The 24,971-nt window shown below is 46.4% G+C and overlaps 1 protein-coding gene and 1 long non-coding RNA gene across 4 annotated transcripts in view; one reads left to right on the forward strand and one right to left on the reverse strand.

Annotated features, from left to right (window-relative positions):
* The window catches only part of LOC307217218, a 671,692-nt gene that overhangs the window by 356,131 nt on the left and 290,590 nt on the right, over positions 1–24,971 (forward strand). The gene's annotated exons all lie outside the window — the stretch shown is intronic.
* The window catches only part of FGF12 (fibroblast growth factor 12), a 233,646-nt gene continuing 230,823 nt past the window's right edge, over positions 22,149–24,971 (reverse strand). For all 3 annotated transcript variants that reach the window (XM_079978264.1, XM_079978266.1, XM_079978265.1), the window contains one exon: positions 22,149–22,796. In XM_079978264.1, coding sequence (XP_079834390.1) covers positions 22,678–22,796 — 119 coding nt within the window. In that variant the 3' untranslated portion in view covers positions 22,149–22,677. The remainder of the gene's footprint in view (positions 22,797–24,971) is intronic.

The raw sequence follows: 24,971 nt of genomic DNA on the forward strand, positions 1-24,971 counted from the left end.
AATTATTTCCAAGGAGATAAGGAACTTCAGAAGATATTGCCTTGCGTTCTAGAATGGCAGGGCTGATTAATATGCAATGCTGTTTCAATATTGATGAAAAACTCATATTGAGACTGGTTATCTGATGTCGTTATTATTAATAATACCTCAAGAACTCTGACATCACTGTCTGGCTGCAGCATCTTGAGATTTGGGTGACTAACAATGGCATCTCTTGACAACAGAGCTTAGGCAGTGGCGTTGCTTCTGCATCCCAGAGAACTTCACTCCTTCTTTAACCGCTTCCAATGTCCAATGGAACTGGCCCTTTTACTCAATGGAAGCCAAATCTCAACCACTCTTAAGGCCAGCTCATACACTAGCTTAGAAGTCCTAATGCCATTATAAAGTGCAAGAAGATGCAGGAAGCATATTTCCGCCCTGCTCTGGAGGGTAGGACTTGAACCCATGGCTTCAAATCACAAGAAAGGAGATTCTGACTAAACATCAGGAAGGACTTTGTGATAATAATAATAATAATAATAATAATAATAATAATAATAATAATAATTTATTTATACCCCGCCCATCTGGCTGAGTTTCCCCAGCCACTCTGGGCGGCTCCCAATCAGTGTTAAAAACAGTACAGCATTACATATTAAAAACTGTTAGGGTGTGAAACCTAAGACGCTGGCAAGTTAGCAATGTCATGTCACTTTAAGTAGTCAAGCTCGTTAAGTTGTTAAGTTGCTCAGTATATAAAGAGTGTTTGTTTTCTGTGCCTGTGGGGGGCGTGAAGCAAAATGTCTGAAAGCTCCGGAGGTGTTTCTGTTATCTTTCTGCAATAAACCTGTCTTTGGAAAGACAGGCTTCCCTGTGTCGTTATTTCCTTGTTGCTGAGACTCTGAAGCATGTACTGCAACAAGAATCTCTGCACTGGACTTAATTAATGCTCTGCAAAGAGAACTGTTGCTGGTTGCGCAGCGGAAGCGTTTACTGGACCAGTACACAGACTCTCTTAGGTTATGGATCCTTCTACGTTTCTACAGCTGTACTGTGTGCAGAGAAAGTGAAAGCAGCTTTCGGATGAGAGAAGACCGGCTTGGTCGTAAATCCAGCTCTTAAAGGAACTGAGAGGCTGCAGAAAGTTGAGAGAGCTGCGTAAGTGAAGATTTACAGCTTTATTAGCTGCAAAAGGCTAGCTTGACCTCCCGTTGTGTTTTTGTTTTGTTAATAAAACCAGAGGACGGTGGTAGGTTGCTAGTGAAGAGACGGAGGGAAAAAAGTTTAAAAGGCTTCAGAGGAGGCTGGAGGCGTCTGAAAAGTGAGTAAAACAAATCCCAAGGGGAAAGAGAAGCAAGGGCACACAGAGGGAGTAGCAGCAGACCCCAAGAATGGCAGTGGAAAATTTCCAGTTCCCTTTACAAAGTTGAACTCTGCTAATTACGTGCAGTGGTCTAAGAGGGCTCAAGTCTGGTTGGAAGCCAAAGAAGTGTGGGCTGACTATGTCCAGAGGCGAAAGCCGTTTGTGGCTGTTGCAGCAGATGCCACAGCAGAGCAACAGGCTGCTGCACATGCTCAGAACAGGGAACATGATAAAATGGACACTAAAGCTAGATGCATGTTGATGGTATCGATAGACGATTCCCAATTACCTCATGTGGAAAATTTAAGGTCTGCATTTGAAATTTGGGAAGCTCTTAGGCGAATTCACCATAGAGCCAGCATAGAGCGTGGGGGAACTAGCAGGCAGAGCTGTAAGGAAGCCTCACAAGTGTCTGCTATGGCCAGCAAGTCATGTTTTCGATGTGGCAGCAGGTTTCATTTGATAGCAAAGTGTCCAGAAAAGCAACAGGAATTTCAACAGTCCAAGGTCAGTTTCCGGAGCTACAGGGGAAGACGAAGTGAGAACTACAAGACTCAACGATCCAGAGGGGGAGCAGGTGCTGATAAGGGACTATCTGCAATGGCAGCACAACAGAGTCCTAAAAGGAGCCAACAAACCTTGAAGTGGATTATTGACAGTGGAGCAAGTCACAATTTAGTTCCAGCGACATCTAGTGGCAGCTTGATGAACTGCAAGACATTGCCAGTTGCAAAAACTGTGACTATAGCAGACAATAGTAAACGAGAAATGAACCTTAAAGGCACAATTTATGTTAATTGTTTGCAAACTAACCTTCCTGTTTTCGTTCTTCCAGGAATGAAGAATGGACTTTTGAGTGTGTCATGCCTGGTAAAAAGTGGTTTTAAGGTTGAGTTTGAAAATGATGTGTGCACCATTTCAAAACAGGGGAAGGAGCTAGTTAAAATTCCCTGTGAGGATGGGCTTTTTGTTTTGGATGAAGAGCAGTTAGCAGCAGGTAGATGTTCAACAGGTGAAGCGCAAGCTAAGTGTGTAAATAAGGCTCCTCATACAGGTTGTGCACATCTACTACACAGAAGGTTAGCTCATATATGCTTTAAGTATGTAAGCAAGATGCCAGATTTAGCTGAGGAGTGTAACATTAAACCCTGTCCAAATTTTCTGGATTGTTGTGCTTGTAAACATGCTAAGGTTAAGACATGTAACTATCCTAGATCTGATAGAGTAAGCAAGAAACCCTTTGAACTTGTGCACACAGACGTGTGTGGCCCTATGCCAGTCAAATCGCTTGGAGGTGCGAGATTTATGCAAATTTTGGTGGATGATTTTTCAAGGGCTAGTTGGGTTTTCTTTCTGAAAGAAAAATCACAAGCAGCTTCCATCCTGATGGATTGGATTGAAGAAGTCGAATGTAAATTTGACACCAGGGTACATAAAATACAATCAGATCGTGGTGGGGAATATGTGAACCACACGCTGGAGACGTGGTTAAAAAGGAAAGGTATAGTTCATAGACTTACCAATCCCTATTCACCACAGGAGAATGCAGTTGCCGAAAGAAAATTTCGAACATTACAGGAAGCCATTGCTGCTTTGCTGTTTGATTCTGGACTTCCTCAGCGGTTTTGGGCTGAGGCTGCACTGTATGCAAATTATACTTTTAACAGAGTGTACAATAGCACAGTAGGCAACACTCCTTACTTCATGCTATTTGGGAAAAAACCAAAAATTGATCATCTAAGAGTTTTTGGATGTCGTGCTTATGTGCTGGTGCCTAGGGCACAACGTAGGAAAGGCGATCCTAGATCTAAAGAAATGTTTTTCTGTGGTTATCAAGCCAACACAAAAGGTTGGAGATTTGTGAATGTAGAAGGCAATCAAACAAAAATCACAATCAGCAGAAGTGCAGAATTTTGTGAACAGGATGGTTGGAATAAAATTCATGGAAATCCTGACATACTATTTGATGTGGTGAACAGTAACAATGAAACTCAGGCCCCAGGGCAGGTATTAGTTCCAGAACAGGCTAAGGAATTTGAGTCTGAGGACGAGGGTGAGAAATCGTCTAGTTCACCCAAGTCTGTAAAGTCAGAATCTTCTAGCTCTAAAAGTTCACCCGTACAGCAAGAGAGACGTGTAAAGTCAGAATCAGAAAGTTCTTCAACTACTAGTGATAAACAGGTGACGACTAGTGATTCTGGGTCAGAGGGGGAAACTGAAGGAACATCCCAGGAACTGTTAAGGCGTTCCAAGCGTGCCAACAAAGGGATACCTCCTGAAAGGTACCAAGCTATTAGTGTTTGGGCTGGTTTGGCAAATTGCGAACCTGAAAGTTTTGAGGAGGTTGAGCAATTACCCCAGGAGGAGGCCAGTAGGTGGCGTGAGGCCATGCAAAAAGAGTTGAATTCTATGAAAGAACTGGGTGTGTTTTCCATCACCAAACTGCCAGAAGGTACCAAGGCAGTAAGTTGTAGGTGGGTGTACAGGATAAAGACAACAGCGATGGGGAAACCAGAGTACAAAGCAAGGCTTGTAGCTCGAGGTTTTACGCAAAGAGAGGGGTTACATTATTCCGAAGTCTATGCACCCACTTCAAGGAGTGAAACCCTTCGGGCACTATTAGCAGTTGCTGCTCAGAAAGGGTTCAAAGTGAATCAATTTGATGTCTCTACAGCTTATCTTCATTCAGACTTGGCTGAAGAGCTCTATATGGAGCTACCGCCAGGATTGAAAGTTGGTAAATCAAATCAGGTATGGAAACTACATAAATCTATTTATGGACTCAAGCAATCTGCTCATAATTGGAATGAGTGTTTGAATGACGTTTTGGTAGGCATTGGTTTTAGCAGGAGCAAGGCTGACAATTGCTTATATTTCAGAGGTTCAGGAGATGCCCAAGAATCTTTGCTTGTTTATGTAGATGACCTGATTTATACTTCAAAGACACAAGAACAAGTAAAAAAACTAGCCAAAGAGTTAAATAAACACTTCAAAGTTAAGAATCTTGGTGATGTAAAGGTCTATCTTGGTGTTCAGATAGATAGGACAAAAAATGGCAGTTTTCTACTGAATCAAAAAGGCAAGATATTGCAAATGTTGAAAAAGTTTGGCATGACGGAGTGTGCAGGTGTTAGAACGCCAATGGAAATGAGTTTTGTAAAAGACAATGAGTTCAAGGATAGTGCTGAATTCAAGCGTGCTGAAATCTTTCAGTCAGCACTGGGAAGCTTACTTCATCTTTCACAATGGAGTAGACCAGACATTGCTTACGCTGTTAACTTACTCAGCAGAGAAGCTTCAAAACCTAGTGTAAATGCATGGAAAGGAATTCAAAGAGTGTTAAGATATTTACAATACACCAAAGATTTTTGCCTTGAATTATCTTCTGAAGGACAAGCACAGATTACTTCTTGGGCAGATAGTGATTGGGGAAATTTAAAGGATAGAAAATCAGTGTCTGGCTGTGTAATAAAATTTGGTAACTCTGATTGGGTGGAGATCCAAGAAACAGAACCTGATTGCTTTGTCGTCAACAGAAGCTGAGTTCTGTGCCTTATCTGAGTTATGTAGAGATCTAGAATTTTACAAATGCTTGGCACAAGAGATGTATGAAAAGGCCATCACTCCAATCACTGTATGGGGTGATAATCAACCATGTCTTAAGTTAGCACAAAATGGACAGTTTAAAGGTCGTACAAAACATTTGGATATCCGCTTTCAAAATGTTTGTCAAACGGTAAAAGCAGGAATTGTTAAATTAAATTACTGTCCCAGTCATGAAAATCAAGCTGATGGTTTTACAAAACCGCTTGGGTTTCAGCGGCATGAAAACTTTTGTGAAGAAATGGGTCTGAAGTAAATTTGGTTTTGTATTGCCAGCGAGAGGGGGTGTTAGGGTGTGAAACCTAAGACGCTGGCAAGTTAGCAATGTCATGTCACTTTAAGTAGTCAAGCTCGTTAAGTTGTTAAGTTGCTCAGTATATAAAGAGTGTTTGTTTTCTGTGCCTGTGGGGGGCGTGAAGCAAAATGTCTGAAAGCTCCGGAGGTGTTTCTGTTATCTTTCTGCAATAAACCTGTCTTTGGAAAGACAGGCTTCCCTGTGTCGTTATTTCCTTGTTGCTGAGACTCTGAAGCATGTACTGCAACAAGAATCTCTGCACTGGACTTAATTAATGCTCTGCAAAGAGAACTGTTGCTGGTTGCGCAGCGGAAGCGTTTACTGGACCAGTACACAGACTCTCTTAAAAACTTCCCTGAACAGGGCTGCCTTAAGATGTCTTCTGAATGTCAGGTAATTCTTTATCTCTTTGACATCTGATGGGAGGGCGTTCCACAGGGCGGGCGCCACTACCGAGAAGGCCCTCTGCCTGGTTCCCTGTAGCCTCACTTCTCGCAATGAGGGAACCGCCAGAAGGCCCTCGGAGCTGGACCTCAGTGTCCGGGCTGAACGATGGGGGTGGAGATGCTCCTTCAGGTATACAGGACCGAGGCCGTTTAGGGCTTTAAAGGTCAGCACCAACACTTTGAATCGTGCTCGGAAACGTACTGGGAGCCAGTGCAGATCTCTCAGAACCGGTGTTATGTGGTCCCGGCGGCCAGTCCCAGTCACCAGTCTAGCTGCCGCATTCTGGATTAATTGCAGTTTCCGGGTCACCTTCAAAGGTAGCCCCACGTAGAGCGCGTTGCAGTAGTCCAAGCGTGAGATAACCAGAGCATGCACCACTCTGGCGAGACAGTCCGCGGGGAGGTAGGGTCTTAGCCTGCGTACCAGGTGGAGCTGGTAGACAGCTGCCCTGGATGCAGAATTGACCTGTGCCTCCATGGACAGCTGTGAGTCCAAAATGACTCCCAGGCTGCGCACCTGGTCCTTCAGGGGCACAGTTGCCCCATTCAGGACCAGGGAATCCTCCACACCTGCCCGCCTCCTGTCCCCCCAAAACAGTACTTCTGTCTTGTCAGGATTCAACCTCAATCTGTTAGCCGCCATCCATCCTCCAACCGCTTCCAGACACTCACACAGGTCCTTCACTGCCCTCACTGGTTCTGATTTAAAAGAGAGGTAGAGCTGGGTGTCATCTGCAAACTGATGAACACCCAGCCCAAACCCCCTGGTGATCTCTCCCAGCGGCTTCATATAGATGTTAAAAAGCATGGGGGAGAGGATACTAAGAGCTGTGGAATGGTCTCCTTTGGGAGGTGGTGGACTCTCCTTCCTTGGAGGTTTTGAAAGAAAGGTTGGATGGGCACCTGTCATGTATGATCTACAGTAGTTGAGATTCCTGCATTACAGGGAGTTGGGCTAGCTGTGTGGCTTAGGGCAGTGTTTCCCAACCTTGGGCCTCCAGCTGTTTTTGAACTACAACTCCCATCATCCCTGACTAGCAAGACCAGTGGCAAGGGATGATGGGAATTGTAGTCCAAAAACAGCTGGAGGCCCAAGGTTGGGAAACACTGGCTTAGGGCCCTCGTATCTACAGGACCGCCTCTCCTGGTCTGCCCCTCAGAGGACCTTAAGGTCCATGAACAACCATAGTTTAGAGGTCCCGGGCCCTAAGGAAGACAGACTATCCTCCACCAGGGCCAGGGCCTTCTCAGTGATGGCTCCAACCTGGTGGAATGCTCTGTCCCAGGAGACTAGGGCCCTTCAGGATTTAACCTCCTTCCGTCGGGCCTGTAAGAGCTATTCCACCTGGCCTTTAATTTGAATTCAGCCTGATCTTTTATTTCCCTTCCTTCCCTCCCCTTTTATGAAGATCACCCGCTCTGAGACCCCACAGCCAATTCTCCCCTGGTCTCCTCGCCGGCCCAAGTAGGATTATCTAATGCTTATTTCCCCTAAATTGATTTTTGAATTTTATTGTTATTCATGTTTTTATACTGTATTTTATGCTGCTTTTATAATTACAGTGGTACCTCGGGTTAAGTACTTAATTCGTTCCGGAGGTCCGTACTTAACCTGAAACCGTTCTTAACCTGAAGCACCACTTTAGCCTATGGGGCCTCCTGCTGCTGCCGCGCCACCAGAGCACAATTTCTGTTCTCATCCTGAAGCAAAGTTCTTAACCTGAAGCACTATTTCTGGGTTAGTGGAGTCTATAACCTGAAGCATATGTAACCTGAAGCGTATATAACCCGAGGTACCACTGTAAGTGTTTCAAATTTGTTGTTAGCTGCCCTGAGCCCGGTTTTTGAACCGGGAAGGGTGGGTTATTATTATTATTATTATTATTATTATTATTATTATTATTAATGACCCTTTGGATCCCTTCCAGCTCTACAATTCTATCAAGTCTTTGATTGTATGAACAACTGCAGCACTAGAGCAACGTGTGACCCTTGCTGGCATTTCAGGGACCTATTTAGCCTTTGATTCTGAACAAGACGGCCTCAGCCCAATATACCTGAAGGAGCGTCTCCACCCCCATCGCTCAGCCCAGCCACTGAGGTCCAGCTCCGAGGGCCTTCTGGCGGTTCCCTCCCTGCGAGAAGCGAGGTTATAGCGAATGAGGCAGAGGGCCTTTTCGGTGGTGGCGCCTGCCCTGTGGAATGCCTTCCTATCAGATGTCAAGGAAATCAACAACTATCGGACTTTTAGAAGACATCTGAAGGCAGCCCTGTTTAGGGATGTTTTTAATGTTTGATGTTTTAATCTTTTGTTGGAAGCTGCCCAGAGTGGCTGGGGAGGCCCGGCCAGATGGGCAGGCTATAAATAATACGATGATGTTAGAACCCAATGCTAAGATATTGTCGAGAATGTATAACCTGCTGTTGAAGTGGAATACTGAGGATGAAACGGTAAAATCTGCTATGATAAAATGGGCACAAGACGTTGGTCATAACATTATGTTTGTTGACTGGGAACAGTTGTGGACCACCGGTATGAAATTCACGGCATGTAATGCCTTAAGAGAGAATATTATGAAAATGATATATAGGTGGTACATGACCCCAGTCAAACTTGCAAAAATCTACCATCTGCCCGATAATAAATGTTGGAAATGTAAAGAAACTGAAGGGACATTCTTTCACCTTTGGTGGACGTGCCCAAGGATCAAGGCTTTCTGGGAGATGATATATAATGAACTGAAAAAGGTATTTAAGTATACCTTCTTGAAGAAACCAGAGGCCTTTCTTCTGGGCATGGTCGGCCAATTGGTGTCAAAGAAGGACAGAACTTTCTTTATGTACGCTACAGCAGCAGCAAGAATACTCATCGCAAAGTATTGGAAGACACAAGATCTACCCACTCTGGAAGAATGGCAGATGCAAGTAATAGACTATATGGAACTGGCTGAAATGACCGGCAGAATTCGAGATCAAGGAGAAGAGCAGGTGGAAGAGGACTGGAAGAAGTTTAAAGTCTATTTACAAAAACACTGTAAAATCTTTGAATGTTGAGGACATTGAAAAGGAAAAGAAGGGGTTCTAGTGACTGAGTTAAATAAGAGCACAAAGGGAGGGACCAAGAATCAAAATGAACAAAATTGAGCTTGCTGAACTAATTATTACATAGAATACAAGATCGGGAGGCGGGTGGAAGTAAGGAAAATAAGGTTTTGAAGGTTATAATTGGAAAGTGAGTTTATTTTTATGTCAAAATCTCCTTTTTCTTTTTTTTTCTTATTTTTTGTCTATGTTTTTCTTTTTTTTCTTTTTTGTGTAACGTTTGTGAAAATTTTTCTTTTTGTAATGTTTGTGAAAATATGCTTTTTTGTTCTTTTTTGTGGAAAATGCAATAAAATTATTATAAAAAAAAATAATAATACGATGATGATGATGATGATGATGATGATGACATGGATATGGGAGGAAATCAAAGGCATTGTCAGGGGTTGGACTAGATGGTCCTTTAGGACCCCTCCAACTTTGCAGTTCTAGGATTCTACAAAATCACATGCACTGCATCATTAAGAGCACCAGTGGGGCCCAGTTGGGCTGTGGGGCTGCCCCCTCTAGAATCCCTGGCATCATCGTCAGTCCTGAGCTGCGTCCCTAGATATGTCTCTGTTTCACTGCAGCCTTCCCAGTCCAAAAGAGAACAGCAGAACGCACTGTAGAGATATTGGCTATTTCATTTTCTCCCTCCTCCACATCCTTCAAAGACAGAATTAGCTCAAGTGCCTTTGCAGAGATTCCTCTTCTGCACCGTGGAGATTGTGACGGAGCCATCCAAAGGTTCGTTGTGAGCTTTGAGGGCTCTCTGTGTGGCGGCTGGAGATAATCGTCTCTGGATCATGGCTGGGCCAGTGCGAAAGGAGTAGAACGGAGAAGGTCTTGTGGGGGCATCTTGTATGAAAGTCCCGGAAGCAGCTGGTGGGTCAGGAAGAACTAAGGGAAAGCTACATGGAGCTTGCAACAGTTTGCTTAGAGCAGGGGTAGGCAACCTAAGGCCCCTGGGCCACAAGTGGCCCACCAGAGTTGTGTAACTGGTCCACGAGCCGCCCCCCAACCGAGCTGCCTGCTCGGCAAGTCCCCGCACGCTGTGCCAAACCGGCGCAGCACGGCACAGGGACTTGCTTCTGCGGCACTGGAAATTGTGTCTGTGCAAATGCCGGAAATTGTGGACGCAGTCTGGCCCACAGAGGGATCTCCGCTGAAGTGAACCAGCCCAGGTGAGGTAACACTTGCCAACCCCTGGCTCATAGCTGTCAACTTACAGATTTGAAAATAAGGGACCAGCAGCCAAAATAAGAGATTTTCCGGGCTCAGGTATGTTCAGCAGCCAAATGAAGCCTCAAGCGGTGGTTCCCACAGCGCAGCAACCCGGCAAAGGGGCTGCAGCAAGGAAAACCACCGTCACCTCTCAGCTGGGAAGCGCTGAGCAAAGGCGAGTCCCCAGGCAACGCGGGTGATTTGATTGGCACAATGCATGCAAGCTCCACCCCGCAGTCGTATCCTTGCTTCTGGGCCTCCACTGGAGTCCCTTTGGGCTGGATGAAGGTTTTGGGCTCAGCTTTGGGCAACGCATCCTCTGTCTCCTGCAGCAAATGTCTTGCCCCCCTTCCCCCACGGCACGCTCCACTCGCCGACAGCATCGCTGGCCATAAGTCTCTGGTTTACGGCTCTCATGCCTCCTTGAATTGCATTCCTCCTGCCGCCCCCAAGTGCCACCGTGAAACGGGGAGAGGAATGATAGAGCAAGGCTCAATAGGAGTTTTGATCTTCCCTAACAACGGGGGAGACAGATGGCGTTCGGAAGGCGGTTCCCATCCCCGGTGTTAAAAGCGCTTGGGTAGCAAGAAAGGACGCCTTGCCTTCAGAAGCAGCGCTTGTCATTTCTTCCCCCAAGGGAAAATGGGCCATAATTTTGGCAGCAGTGTTTCAGCAAAGACTTGGAGCTCTTTTGATGCTACTTCCAAGCAAGCCCTGAATATTAGGGTGCCATTCACACGGGTACACTCCTTTCATTTCTCTGCGAGGCATCGCCCAGAGCGCACGGTGCATTTCTCTGCCGTGCCAACATCACTGGAATTGGTTGCAATTGTGTAGGAAACAGGTTGTGTTTTCTGGGGGTCTTACAAATAATAATAATAATAATAATAATAATAATAATAATAATAATAATAATAATAATTGATGCATGCACACCAGAAGCCAGTGCAGTCATTTCTGCACAAAATGCGTAAGATGGAGTAGGGAAAGGGAGCAGCGTTTGGGACTCTTTAGTTTAGAGAAAAGGTAAGTCCCAGGTGACATGATGTTTATAAAATTATATACGTGGAGAAAAAGGGCATGGGAATGTTTTTATCCCTCGGAGAGGCTGTCACCTCAGGGGGGCAGGCTGTGGGGGCAGCTAGGAAAAGGGACAGATCCAGGCCAACAAATCCTGCTACATCTCCCCCCTCCTCCTCTGCCCCCTTGAGGATGCTGGCTCCCTCCCCAATGACAATGGCTCCACCTTTGCCACTTTTCCAGCCCCCTTTTTTTCCATGGGGGCAGTGGAAGAGGAGGAGGAGGAGTTGCTGTTGGTAAGCGGCTGTGGGGGTGTCAGCAGCAGCAGCAGCAGCAGCAGAGTCCACGGCAGGGGGCAACGGGGGTGCGTTTTCCATTTCGCCCCAAGCAGCAAACTGCCCCGAGCACCGGCTTTGCTTCTTCAAATCCCCCGACTGCAAAAAGCAGAAAAGGAAAAAGACAAGGTTGTGGGTTTTTGGGTTTTTTTGCAGCTCTCCTTTTACATCCCTGAAACCTTGCAGTTTAAAGAGGGAGGCGGGATCGCTGCCCCCCACCCACCCACCCAGTTCAAACGGGCCCAAATTGCGCTGTTCAAAATCCACTCATAACTCCTGGCTTTAGCAGTTCTGGGCGCATCCATAATTCATGCCGTAAAAACCCTTTCTCTGTTGAGATAGATATTCCTCAGGAGGAGCTCCTCGCAGGCTGTAGATTCAGAGATACGGATGAGACTGTATAAATGGGAGGCAAGGCTGCAGGTCATTTTAAATATAAATTACCATGGTGGAGCTGCAAAAAGAAAAATTAAAAATGTTTTTAAAGGGGCAGAGTGAGGCTTTGATTCACAGTAGCCAGCTCAGGCAGCCCTGCTGTGAGGCTCAAGGAGGACAGCGCTTCCAGACAGCCTGTTTATTGAGCATTCAGACTGATTTGCTTGCATGAGGTTAGACAGCATTGGCTAATTAATGCACAGTCATTTGTTTGCTTGGAGGGTAAGATGACGGTGTGTCCTGAACAAAACAGAGAACGGGGCCCAAACTAACACAATGAATTTCAAGAGGGACAAATGGAAGTTTCTGTACATAAGCAGGAATAATCAGATGCACAAATATAGGATGGGGGACACTTGCTTTGATGGCAGTACATGGGGAAAAGATCTTGAGGTCTTAGGAAACCACAAGCTGAACATGAGTCAATCATGTGATGCAGCAGCAAAAAAAGTGATTGCTATTCTAGGCTGCATCAAGAGAAGTCTACTGTCTAGATCAAGGGAAGTCATAAAAAGGTAAATGTAAAGGTAAAGGGACCCCTGACCATTAGATCCAGTCATGGACGACTCTGGGGTTGTGGCGCTCATCTCACTTTACTGGCCGACCAGCGTACAGCTTCCAGGTCATGTGGCCAGCAGGACTAAGCCGCTTCTGGCGAACCAGAGCAGCACACGGAAACACCGTTTACCTTCCCGCCAGAGTGGTACCTATTTATCTACTTGCACTTTGACGTGCTTTCAAACAGCTAGGTGGGCAGGAGCAGGGACCGAGCAACAGTAGGGGATTCGAACCACCAACCTTCTGATCGGCAAGCCCTCGGCTCTGTGGTTTAACCCTCAGAGCCACCCGCGTCCCAAGGGAAGTCATGGTCCCACTCTATGCTGCCTTGGCTAGACCACACCTGGCAGGGCTGCCAACTGTGGGGGACAGAAGGGGCTTTGGCCTCCTCAATATTGGTGGGCAGGGGGCTGAGTCCCCACCCAATATTGAGAGGACTGACATCCCCTGCTGCCGGTGGGCATCCTCTCTGCACCCCAGCCCCTGCCCTTGGCAATGTCATGTGGCCAATCCCCATATTGTGGGGGGCAAGTCGGTGCCCCTGCAGCCTGGAGCCCTGCATCCAGTTCTGGGTATCACAATTTACGAAGGATGTTGACATGTGCTGGAACATGTGCAAAGGAGGGTGACCAGGATGACCACAGGTCTGGAAACCAAGCCTGATGAGGAACAGTTGAAGGAGCTGGGTATGTTTCGCCTGGAAAAGAGGAGATACGATCACAGTCTTCAAATATCTAAAAGATGGAGCAAGGCAGTTTTCTCCTGCCCTGGAGGGTAAAACCCAAACCGATGGCTTCAAGTACAGTGGTACCTTGGGTTACATACACTTCAGGTTACATACGCTTCAGGTTACAGACTCCGCTAACCCAGAAATAGTACCCCGAGTTAAGTACTTTGCTTCAGGATGAGAACAGAAATCGTGCTCCGGCGGCGCGGCAGCCTCATTAGCTAAAGTGGTGCTTCAGCTTATGAACAGTTTCAGGTTAAGTATAGACGTCCAGAACAAATTAAGTACTTAACCCGAGGTACCACTGTAATAAGAAAGGAGTTCGCAACTAAACTTCAGGAAGAATGTTCTGAGAGTAAGAGAGTAACAGCAAATAAAACCATATATCCTAAAGACAGCACAGTCTCCACGGACCTTCATTCCAAGGACAGCAGAACTCAGTCAGCTGAGTCTCTCACCACTCAGAGATTGTGGTGGTGTGTAACACTGAACAACAAATACACAGAAGGGGCTATAACAATGGGAGGTTTTTAAGCAGGTGTTTGGTGGCTGAAACAATCACCCACCTGGCTCACGGCCACCTGACCCCATAGAATTGTGGTCCAGCCCTCTGCAATGCCAGCTTGCCTTTGTAGCACCCTGCTTGTGGTTAACGCTTAGCTGGAATGAAATATTCAACGCAGCAATAGAGAAATTAAAATAATAATTTATTTGTCAGACAAATAAATATGAGGCACAGTGGTATATGGTTACCAAGCTCTGGCCTGGCCTCCTGCCATTATGGCCAGCACTTATATTTCCTTAATCCAGCCCCCTTGCTCCTCCTGTGGCTGCCTCTGTCCAATCAGCCTGGTTGAAATTCCTATTGGCTGTTTGCTAGAACCAATCACAAAAGATACACTCATTTCCTTTTTGCCTTTTATGGGAAACAAAAAGCTATATATTCTTCTATCTATAAATGACAAATAAGTAGTCATTTATCTTACATTTGTCTCAACAAGGAACCTTAATTACCAGCTCACCCCTTGCCCTCCTTGCCCTCCAAAACAGATGGATATTAGTTTTAAATTTTTATCTTAAACATATGTCAAGGATCTTGAGTTCACATCATCACTGAAAGATCTCCTTCCTTTGGAGGTCTTTAAACAAAGGCCTGACAACCATATATGTGCTCTAATGATGTTTCCTGCTTGGCAGGGGGGCTGGGCTGATGGCTGACTTAATTTCAGGATAGTTACAACTCTTACAACTATATGAAATAAGAATCCAACATTTCTTAAATCCTTTGCATAATTACATTTAAGCCAATATTTCATACATTATCATAGGTAGCTTTTTAGAAGAATAAACCTTCTCAAAGTATAAAAGGAAGGTTTACAGCCTCAAAATAAAATAGGAAGAAAACCTCTTCTTCTGTTTACACCTCCCTTCTCCAGCCATTTGCTCTTGGCCTTTTAACCTTAGGAAAATATGGCTCAAGTTTAATGGGAGGCACATGGTTTTATTTTACTATTTACCAACTCTTAATTTATGTTTTTCTCTGCTTTTTTTATCTTCTGTAATATGTAGGGTCAGTGTAACCTTGGCTCTCAGCCTGTAATTCCCTTTTTACGACTTTGAGAATTGTTTTCTGCTATAAATCAGGGGGCCCCCTTGTCCAGGAGAATAAACATCTTGCCAAGGTTCTTAGGCAGCTGGTCTTCTGCCTGGCATGAAACATTTTGAAAATCTTTAAGCTCATTTTAAAATACAGGCCCTGATCAAGCCTTAATAAAAATGCAGGCTATGATTAGATGCCTCACCTTAACAAAGCAATGACAAAAGATTTTGGGAATAGTAAAAGGAAGGAGATCATTTCAACCAGACAGCCGGCATTTGATTTGAGGCCTAAAAGGTTTTGCTAAAGAAGGTAGGTGTTTCTATTTATTTCATTTCAATTCTTTGCTACTAATTTGTCACATTTGTTTATTTATTGGTTTGGATCCCACCTTTTCCCAAGGTTGGAACACACGGCTCTCGCCCTCCTTGCTGAATCCTCACAACAAGCCTCCGAGGCAGAGCGAGTGTCTGACCCAAGTGAGCTTAAGGGCTGAGTGGGGGAGGCCAATTGGGGGATTTGAACCCTGGTCTCTCCCTGAACTGACTCTTGACAGATGTTTCTAGGGATGTCGGGTGCAGTTGTGATCTCCTTCAGAGAGCAGACTCCTATGAGAGAAGGCGGTCCTTCTTAGGGGTACCAATGAATCAGGTTTCCGTCTGAGAAGCAGCCCTCCCCCCAGGGCTGGGGAAGAGGAGAGTGGCTTCGAATCATAGAACTGTGGAGTTGGAAGGGACCCCCAAGGCCATCTAGTCCAACCCCTGCAATGCAGGAATCTTAATATCATCATCAAACTATTATTGGCATCACCTACAAACATTCAGAATAAATAAGCCAGTGTGATCTCATCGCCATTTCAACAGTACAATCATTTGCCAAAGGGAAGAAGAGGCGAGCAATCTATTTCACTTCTGTGGGTCTCCAGCAAGGGCAAGATCCTGTAGCGTACTTCAGTGACAAAAAATCAAATAGAGGAGCTTAGCTACTGTCTTGGTGAGCTCCTGGTCTCTCCCCCTGTAATAAGAAGCGTAAAACCTCTGCCTCTGGTTTCCATGTTGGAATACATAGATGGTCTAGAAATTGTTGGCAGAGATCATCATACATTTTACATTTAAGGGCCATGTGAGCTAGAGTTTCCGCCAGGTGGGCATCGCATGGACAGATCCTATCTCCTTCTGCCATACCCACAAACCTAGCCCAAAGGAGGTTAGAAGGATTAGAATTGAACCTAGCCAGCGAAAAAACCATTCTTTCTTGCAGGTGGAATCTTAATATTCCCTGCAGATGGCCATCCAACCTCTGCTTAGAAACCTTCAGTGAAGAAGGGTCCACCACCTTCTAAGGGAGTCTTTTACCCTCAGAAAGTTCTTTCTAAGGTTTCTTTGGAACCTCTGTTCTTCCACCTTGAATCCATCAGTCCTGGTCCTACCCTCTGGAGCAGCAGAAAACAAGCTTGCTATATCTTGCATGGGTCAGCAGTGCCTCTGACCTCCCCCATTAGGGCCATTTGCAGCCCCCAGGCTTCAGAAGGGGTGAAGCCACTTGCACTGGGGTGATGTTTATGGGATCCTCTGTTTTTACAGCCTTTGCTGCAGGGTCCCCTCAGCCTGAGAAGGCGGAAGATGATGAAGAGCACTAGGAAGGCAAGTTCCCAGCCGCAGTTAATTCAGACGCTGCTTGCCGCCTCCTTCCTCCGAGCCTGCTCAGTATTTAAATGGAAGGAATATATTTGTGTGGGGAAGAGTCTTGTGGGCTATGAAAAGGCACGCCGTGCAAGCTATTATTATGTGAATGATGTAATGAGCCTGGGAAAATAGAACAGTGTATGGATAAAAAGCCCATTCTTAACAGAGTCTTAAAATGCTAATCCTTGCTCTCTCTCTCTCTGCTCACATTTGGTACCCAGGGATTTCTGCATTTTTCATCCGTGGTTTATTTTTACAAGACTCAAGTTCTGGGGCTGAGTGCGTAAAAGCTTTTGCAAGAGCCTGACTTTGGTGGGGGAACAAAAAGAAAACAAAAGTCGCTCCTCTAAGCTGCCCACCTCCAACATGTTCCTTCCTATGAGATCAACCTCAGCTTCTGTCTCACTCTTTTCCATCTAAGACTCTTGAGGAAGCTTGGCAGTCAGGGGGAAATTATTATTATTAAATCATAAAAGAGGAAAGGTCCTTTTGTAGATCAGGACTTCAATTGGAATAATAGAATCATAGAATTGTAGACTTGGAAGGGACCCCAAGAGTCATCTAGTCCAACCCAGTGCATTGCAGAAATAATGTAGGAAGGGCTTCCATCCCCTCCCTCGAGTCTTTGGGAAGTGCAATGGGCAGATTCTGATCTTCCACTGTGCCTGCCTTGCCAATTTAAAAGCACCTCTTGGCTGGTGAACACATTGGCAGATTCTTGCATGAACTGGCTCTCTGGAAGCAACATGCTGGGCCCACACCTGCCCCAGGGTTCACTGGATACCTGTCAGGAGGGGGGCAGGCTCAAAAGGACCATCCCTTGTTACAGAGTGTTTGAGGACTGGGACGTTCGGAGGGAAACCCAAATGCTTGTTTACAAAGCTATTGTACTACCAACCTTACTGTATGCTTGTGAAACATGGACCACCATCTCCAACTCCTTGAAAGATTCCATCAGTGGTGTCTCCCAAAAATGTTACACACCACTTGGGAAGACAGGCGAACTAATACCAGTGTCCTGGAAGAAGTAAAGATCACCCGTGTTGAAGCAATGATTTTTCAACATCAACTTCGTAGGACTGGTCATGTTGTGTGGATGCCTGATGATCGTCTTCCAAAGCAACTACTCTATTCCCAACTTAAAAATGGAAAGCGTAATGCTGGTGGTCAACAAAAGAGGTTTAAAGACTGTCTCAAGGCAAATCTAAAGGAAAAAAGTAGTATAAATGTAGTATAAACACCAACAATTGGGAAACATTGGCCTGCAAGTGCTCCAGTTGGAGAACAGCCTCGACCAAAGGTGTCCTGGGCTTTGAAGACACTCGAACTCAGGAAGCAAGGGAGAAACGTGCTAAGAGGAAGGCATGCCTGGCAAATCCACTCCGTGATCAATTCCCATCTAGAAACCAATGTCCCCACTGTGGAAGGACGTGTGGATCCAGAACTGGCCTCCACAGTCACTTACGGACTCATTGTTAAAACCGTTTTTATGGAAGACAATCTTACTCAGCTACGAGGGATGGCCAAAGAAGAAGAACAGACACAGCACTGTCCCCCTTGCAAACACAGAGCCACTCTCTTTGCTAGCATTTGTGGCCCCCTGATAAGAGGCTGCCTATTATTCTCCCCCCCCCCCATAGACATTTTCATAAATAAGACAAGAACAGCAAAAGGAAACTGCTTGTGTTTTCACAGAACGTAAGAGGCTGGAGCTGGATCAGGCCAATGGGGCTCCATCTTGTCCTAGAGCCTGTCCTCAAAATGGCCAAACAGGCACAGAATTTGAACATGAGAGCCCTCTCCTCTCTTGTGGAGAGATTACTAGCAACTGGGATTCAGTAGTATTGCTGCCTGTGGCTAGAAGCCATTGATAACTCTCTTCCCTGTGAATCTGCCTAATCTCAGTTGGTGGCCATTCCTGCCTCCTGAGGGAGGGAGTTCTACAGTTTAACGATGCACCGCTTGAAGGAAGACTTCCTGAAAAAGTCCCCTGACTTTCTGGTTTTTCTCTAGCATGCACACACAGCCCTCCCTCCCCCTGTGCCCCGATTCACGCTCCTTCCCCGGACTAGTTCTTCCCATTGCACTGCATCTCTCGACATGGTTCACACGACACTCTCCTGCACCACTTGCATGGTGTTCGGTGAGCCATCCAAACCCGTCTTGTGTGGCCAGTGCTGGATTCATATATAAGTTAAACAAGCTATAGCTCCGGGCTCCACTCTTTTGGGAGCCCCCCCAAAAAATAAAGGAAAAAAACTTAAGAGTACATTTCCAAAATCTAAGATAAAAAACGAATAAAATAAAACCTATATCCAGCAACCGTGTTTTGTGTTGTGTCGGCTCCTATGATGTAAGCCATGTCCCCCGCCTGCTCACCTGCTCCCTTAAATATCCCTGGTTTGCTCCTTTCTATATATAGGGTGCCTCCATTCTGCATGGACTGGTGGCATGGCAACATATGCAAATGGTTTGAGATACCTATGAGGTCCATAAATTACCATATGTCATATATTCAACACAAAAAACAGCGACAATTTGTTGTTGGCAAAGGACAGCTGGACATATAAAGGGCCCCATTACCTTCAGGAGCTGAGGGCCTCATCCAACCTCAATCTGGCCCTGGGTGAGGGGCAGTGGCAGACCTTGGGGACTCAAATTTCAGCAGCGCCCCCTGCTACCCTAAAGTTGGCACCCACTACCCTGCCTCTCACACTCCATTGGACAGAACTGTTTGGGAGCAGGGCCAGGGTGGCTTCCCAGTGTGGCTGCGCCGGTTGTGCTACCCTAAAACCGCCTCTGGCAGGCGTCACTGGGGATGTGCTTATGGAACCAAGGGGGCAGGGACCCCAAAAGAGTTTAGGATCTCCTGGACTGAGCTTCCACAGCTGCTGCCCCCCCATAAAGCACCATTTGCAGGATTTTCAGGAGCTGAGGGCCTCATGAAACCTAAATCCAGCCCTGTGTGTGGCCGTCATGGCTCCTAGTCGAGATGGCTTTGCTCTGCCTCCACACCCAGGGCTGGGATGCCTCTTTAGCTACCAGTTCCTGGAAAAACAGCAAGGTGTGTGTGTGTGGGGGGGGGGGGGGAGGTAGAGAGCCTCGCTGCTGCACTCAGGTGCTGCTTGTGGACTTCTGGGCTTGTGTGAGAACATGGTGCCAGGCTAGATAGGCCTCCAGCCTGTTCTGGCAGCCTCCTATTACATGTTCGCATGCACATAAGATTTCTGATTGCACGCAGCACCTAGGCACAGATCAGACCCAGACGTGTATGTTCAGGGGTGGGAGACAGGATTGTTGGGGGGGCAGTCAGACACACACACACACACACACACACACACACACACACACACACTGGGTACCATAGCTGTCAACTTACAGATTTGAAAATAAGGGACCAGCAGCCTTGAAAATAAGGGACCAGCAGCCAAAATAAGGGATTTTAGTCAACTAGCTCCCGAGCCAAAGGCAGAAAGCCCAGCCAGCCCAGCAGCCAAACGAAGCCTCAAGCGGTGGTTCCCACAGCGCAGCAACCTGGCAAAGGGGATGCAGCAAGGGAAACCACCGTCACCTCTCCGCTGGGAAGCGCTGAGCAAAGGCGAGTCCCCAGGCAAGGCGGCCGATTTGATCGGCACAAGGCATGCAAGCTCCACCCCCCAGTCATTCTTAGACTCCTTATTGGGTGAGCAACACAGCCAAGCAACACAGCTGGAGCCTTCCTCCTCCCTGGCCGGCAGGGAGGGAGAGGAGCTGCTTCCTTTGAAACCCGGGAAATTTAAGGGACATCATCAGTAAGGGACAGCAGCAGGACACAGCGCTGGGATAAGGGACTTTTCCGCCAAATAAGGGACGCTTGACAGCTATGCTGGGTACACGCACACACATACACGGGCAGGCAGATATGCAAAGGACTTTGGTTCCTTGGACCTGAATGTGTGAACCGTCCTTCCATCCAGGGAAAGCATTCGGGTGTTAAGAGAATTTGTAGCATTTGTACTGTTCAAACAGACTGGGGGGTGGGGGGTGGGGGGTGGCGGTCAAACTATCGCAAGAGTTGATGAAATTTTGGGGAGTTGGATAGTCACAAGGGAATGTGGGGTGCACATTTTTATTCTTATTCATTTAGGATTATTACTTTGTCAAAATAAAATAAGTAAAATAAAAATAAATAAATAAATAAATAAATAAATAAAAGGGAAGGAGAAAGCCTAGAAAGAAAAGGAAAGGGGGGGGGATAGCTGTGCTTTCTTTCACTGATCTTGACCAACCTGGTGACACCCCCACCCAATGTTCCAAGTAGAGAAGCCTGGTGCTGGATCAGGCCCATGGCCCACCTAGGCCAGCATCCTGTTCTCACGTTGGCCAACCAGATGTCCATCATGGGAAACCAAACCAACCCCTGTGTTGCAAAGAGAACGTCAACAATGTCTCGGCAACACGATGCCCATATACATGCGTAACAGACAATCTTTATAGAATTCCTTCAAACAAGAACAAGTTCAAAATGAAATCTATAGTCTCAAAGTCTCTGAAAATCTTTAAATGAAGTGAGGTACCAAACTTTGTACAATGAAAGAAAAGCTGTGAAGCTTTGTATTCAGCAAATATAATGTCCAACACTGAACAGTGATTCCGGATATTGACTAGTGTTTCATAGAATTCTTTGTCATTATGGTGGGAGGATATAGAATTGCTTCATAAACCCACCTTATTTTGAATGAATGTATGGACGAGTGCTCATGAGCATTGTTCCACAGCATTTGATAGTTTCCTTTACATACATTCATTCAAAATTCATTCGCTTCATTTAAAGATTTTCAGAGAAGAAGAAGAAGAGGAGGAGGAGGAGGAGTTTGGATTTGATATCCTGCTTTATCACTACCCGAAGGAGTCTCAAAGCGGCTCACATTCTCCTTTCCCTTCCTCCCCCACAACAAACACTCTGTGGGGTGAGTGGGGCCGAGAGATTTCAGAGAAGTGTGACTGGCCCAAGGTCACCCAGCAGCTGCATGTGGAGGAGCGGAGACGCAAACCCGGTTCCCCAGATTACGAGACTACCTCTCTGAACCACTACACCACACTGGCTCTTTGAGACTAAAGATTTCATTTTCAACTTGTTATTGTTTGAAGGAATTCTATAAAGATTTCTATTACGCATGTAGATGGTCATCGTGTTGCCGAGACATTGTTGACATCATGGGAAACCGGCAACAGGATCTGAGCACCGCTGCCCTCCTGCCATTTCCAGAAACTGAGATTCAGAAGTATCATTACCTTCATCATAATTGCAGAGGCAGAACACAGCCACCCTGGCTAGTTGCCATTGCTGGCCTCCCCTCCATGAATTAGTCTGATCATTTTTTAAAGCCATCCAGGACAGTGGCCACCACTGCCTCCTATAGAACCATGGAACTGTAGCATTGGAGGGGTCCCCATGGTCATCTAGTCCAACCCCCTGCAATGTGGAAATTGTGTGGCCAACATGGGGCTCACACCCACGGCCCTGTGATGAAGAGGCTCACACTCTACCATCTGAGCTTTTCCTTTTAGCTATGCCCGGTGCGACAGACTTTCTTTTACCCATCCCGAACCTTCAGCTTCGTTGGACGTCCGTGAGATCCTTGAGTTATCAGAGAGGGAAGAAATCCTAAAAGGCACCTGAGATTCGCATGATGCATTAAGCAAAACTCATTCCTTCCCCTCCAGTTTAAACCTGCAAGGATCTCGTTTGCGGATCCGGAACCCCACAACACCCGGTTCCCAACTTCCACACTCCGCCACAAACTGAGCTCAGTTCTCCAAAAGCAAATTCGTTTTATTTTTTAAAGATAACACCTTTATTTATTTAGTCATTTATTATTTGTTAGATAATAATCTGTTATAATTATTGTTAGTCGTTATTATGCAGAGATGAACAATTCCCCTCCCCCTTGGATCACGGAGCAAACGGTTTTGCTGCTTTTATCTGTTGTTATTATTTTTTTAAAATGTTAATGGAGTCCCGATTGAAAATATATTTATATATATATATAACTCTATATATATCCACGTATATCCTTTCTCCCCTTCCCCCCTTCGCTTTGGGCATGTGTGGCTGGGTGTGTGTTTTGTACTCTAAAACGTTGCAACAGGCAAGATCTCCTACACAAAGGAAAAAAGGGTTGAGTTCAGAATCTTAGCCGCTACTGGAGCTCCTGCCTTGCTCCTCCGCCTGCCGCTGTCTCGGTGAGGGTTCGCTGGGTGGGATGAGTGGGTGGGAGGGAGGGAGGGGGTGGGTGGGAAAAGCCTCGGATGCAGGGATGGGCGGGTGTCTGTCCTCTCAGCTATGTCGAGTCCTGGTTGACGACTTTGCCTCCGTTCATGGTGGGCGTCCCCGAACTTTTCCTGGAGCGGCCTTGCTTCTCTCCAATTTCATGCAGCGATGGCTCTCTGTACATGCACACTGGAAAGAGAAAAAAGGGAGCCGGCGTTAGCGGAAAGGGCTGCGTGTAGCTAGAGGAGGGGTAGGCAACCTAAGGCCCGGGGGCCAAATCCAGCCCAGTACGTTTCCAAGCACAATTCAAGGTGTTGGTGCTGACCTTTAAAGCCCCACACGGCCTCAGTCCAGTAGACCTGAAGGAGCGTCTCCACCCCCATTGTTCAGCCTGGACACTGAAGTCCAGTGCCAAGGGCCTTCTGGCGGTTCCCTCACTGTGAGAAGCTACAGGGAACCAGGCAGAGGGCCTTCTCGGTAGTGGCACCGGCCCTGTGGAATGCCCTTCCACCAGATGTCAAAGAGAAGAACAGCTACCAGACTTTTATAAGACATCTGTTTTATAAGACATCTGTTCAGGGAAGCTTTTAATGTTTGCTGTATTATAGTATTTTAATATTTTTTTGGAAGCTGCCCAGAGTGGCTGGGGAAGCCCAGCCAGATGGGCGGGGTATAAATAATAAATTATGATGATGTTGATGATGATGATGATGAGACACACGCAGGGCAAAGCTTCCTTGCAGGAGGAGAAAACGCATCTCTCCAAAAAGCCATCGCCGCTTTCCCTTTGAAGGGCTTCTGTTAAGCTCCCGGCTCATGTCCCCTTTCAAGTCAAGGCCTTCCCAAAGCACAGAGGGGGAGGCGGGGAGGGGGGGGGTCTGGTCTCTAACAGATAAGGCTCTTTCCAGTCCCCTCGGAGTTATTTTTCAACTTGGAGCCTTAGATGCCAGACGCACAAAGGAGGAGCCCCAGTCCGCCCTGGTTGCTCCCGGCACGGATCCATCTGGCTTTAAGCGGTTGGGGAGGTCACCCTTCCTTGGGCTCATGTTTCTTATCAGCCCCAAGCAACAGAGGACTCAGGCAGCACCAAGCCAGGGGGCTCAGGTGCCCCTGCCCAGTGACCTGGATTGCCAAGGCCTTTGATCTCAGCTGTCTGAGGCAAAGACCCAGCTCCATCTTCCTAGCTTGAGCCAGAGCCTTGTGGGTTCATTTCAGGTCAGGGCTGGAGGTGTCTGGGTGGGGGCAGGACCAGCCTTCCCTAGGTGCCAGAGGGATGAGGCGCCAGGGATCTCTCCAGCTCCATGCAAGGCCCAATGCAGCTCAGGGGTGGAATGGCTGCTTTTCATGCAGAAGGCGCCCAGCTCATCCAGGCAGAAAGGAACCCAAGGAAGGGTGTCAGCGAGGAGATGGAAATGAATTTGGGACAACTTCCATTCTCATACAATTTCCTAAAGGAGAACCATTTCGAAACCCTCTGTCAATGGTATTTAACGCCTTATAAATTTAATTTAATATCTGTTAGGATCGAACAGAAGCTGGAGAGGTGGATTAAAGAAAGCAAATCACCTTTTAGAATTGTTCTAAAAATATATATATTATGGAAATTAGGTGGATATCTCTGATATGGTAGGATATCCTAACCTCTGGTACTGAAAGTATTTATCTGAAAGATGCTATTCCAGTAAATGATCAAGAAATAGTTATAACTGTTGCTAAGATTTTAATCGCTAAAAATTGTGGGGGAGCATGTTGCCTACTATATCTGAATGGCCTCAGAAACCACAGTAACTATGGTTAAGCCTAACTTACTACAGAAGAATGCATACAAACCAGCCTAACAGGTTTATGGAGGAAATGGGTAATTATTATTATTTTTTGCAATGTTCTGTAACAACATCAGCGATAAAGTCCAACCTAAGGCAGTTTTCCACCTGCTGTGACATTATTCCTTTATGCTCTTTGGTTTATTTTGTTTAATAGAAACAAATAAATAAATGTGGGAGAATCTCTGGAGTCAGGATCCCAGGGCTCAATCTGGTTTATGGGACTAAAGAGCATTTTACAACGCCAGGTCTTGCATGCTGCTGCTTCTCCAAAGGAGCACTGTGGGGAGGGGAAGGCGACGCCTCCCGCATTTGCAAGCTTTTCGTACTGTTGGAACATCCAAATTGCAGACGGGCTGGGGAGCTTTTCGCTGCAGAGGAGTAAAATCCACACAGTTTGTGTTCATGCTCTGTGTTTCTTAAAAGCAAAAAGACTTGCCACTGTTTGTTTTTCTCCCTGCTGCCTAATGCACTTCCCACTCGCCCATCCTGCTGCCAAGTGCCTTTCTCAAAAACGGGACATGGGTTTAAAGGAGCTGCT

Source organism: Podarcis cretensis (genome assembly GCF_951804945.1).
Source record: "Podarcis cretensis genome assembly, chromosome: 5".
NCBI lineage: Eukaryota > Metazoa > Chordata > Lepidosauria > Squamata > Lacertidae > Podarcis > Podarcis cretensis.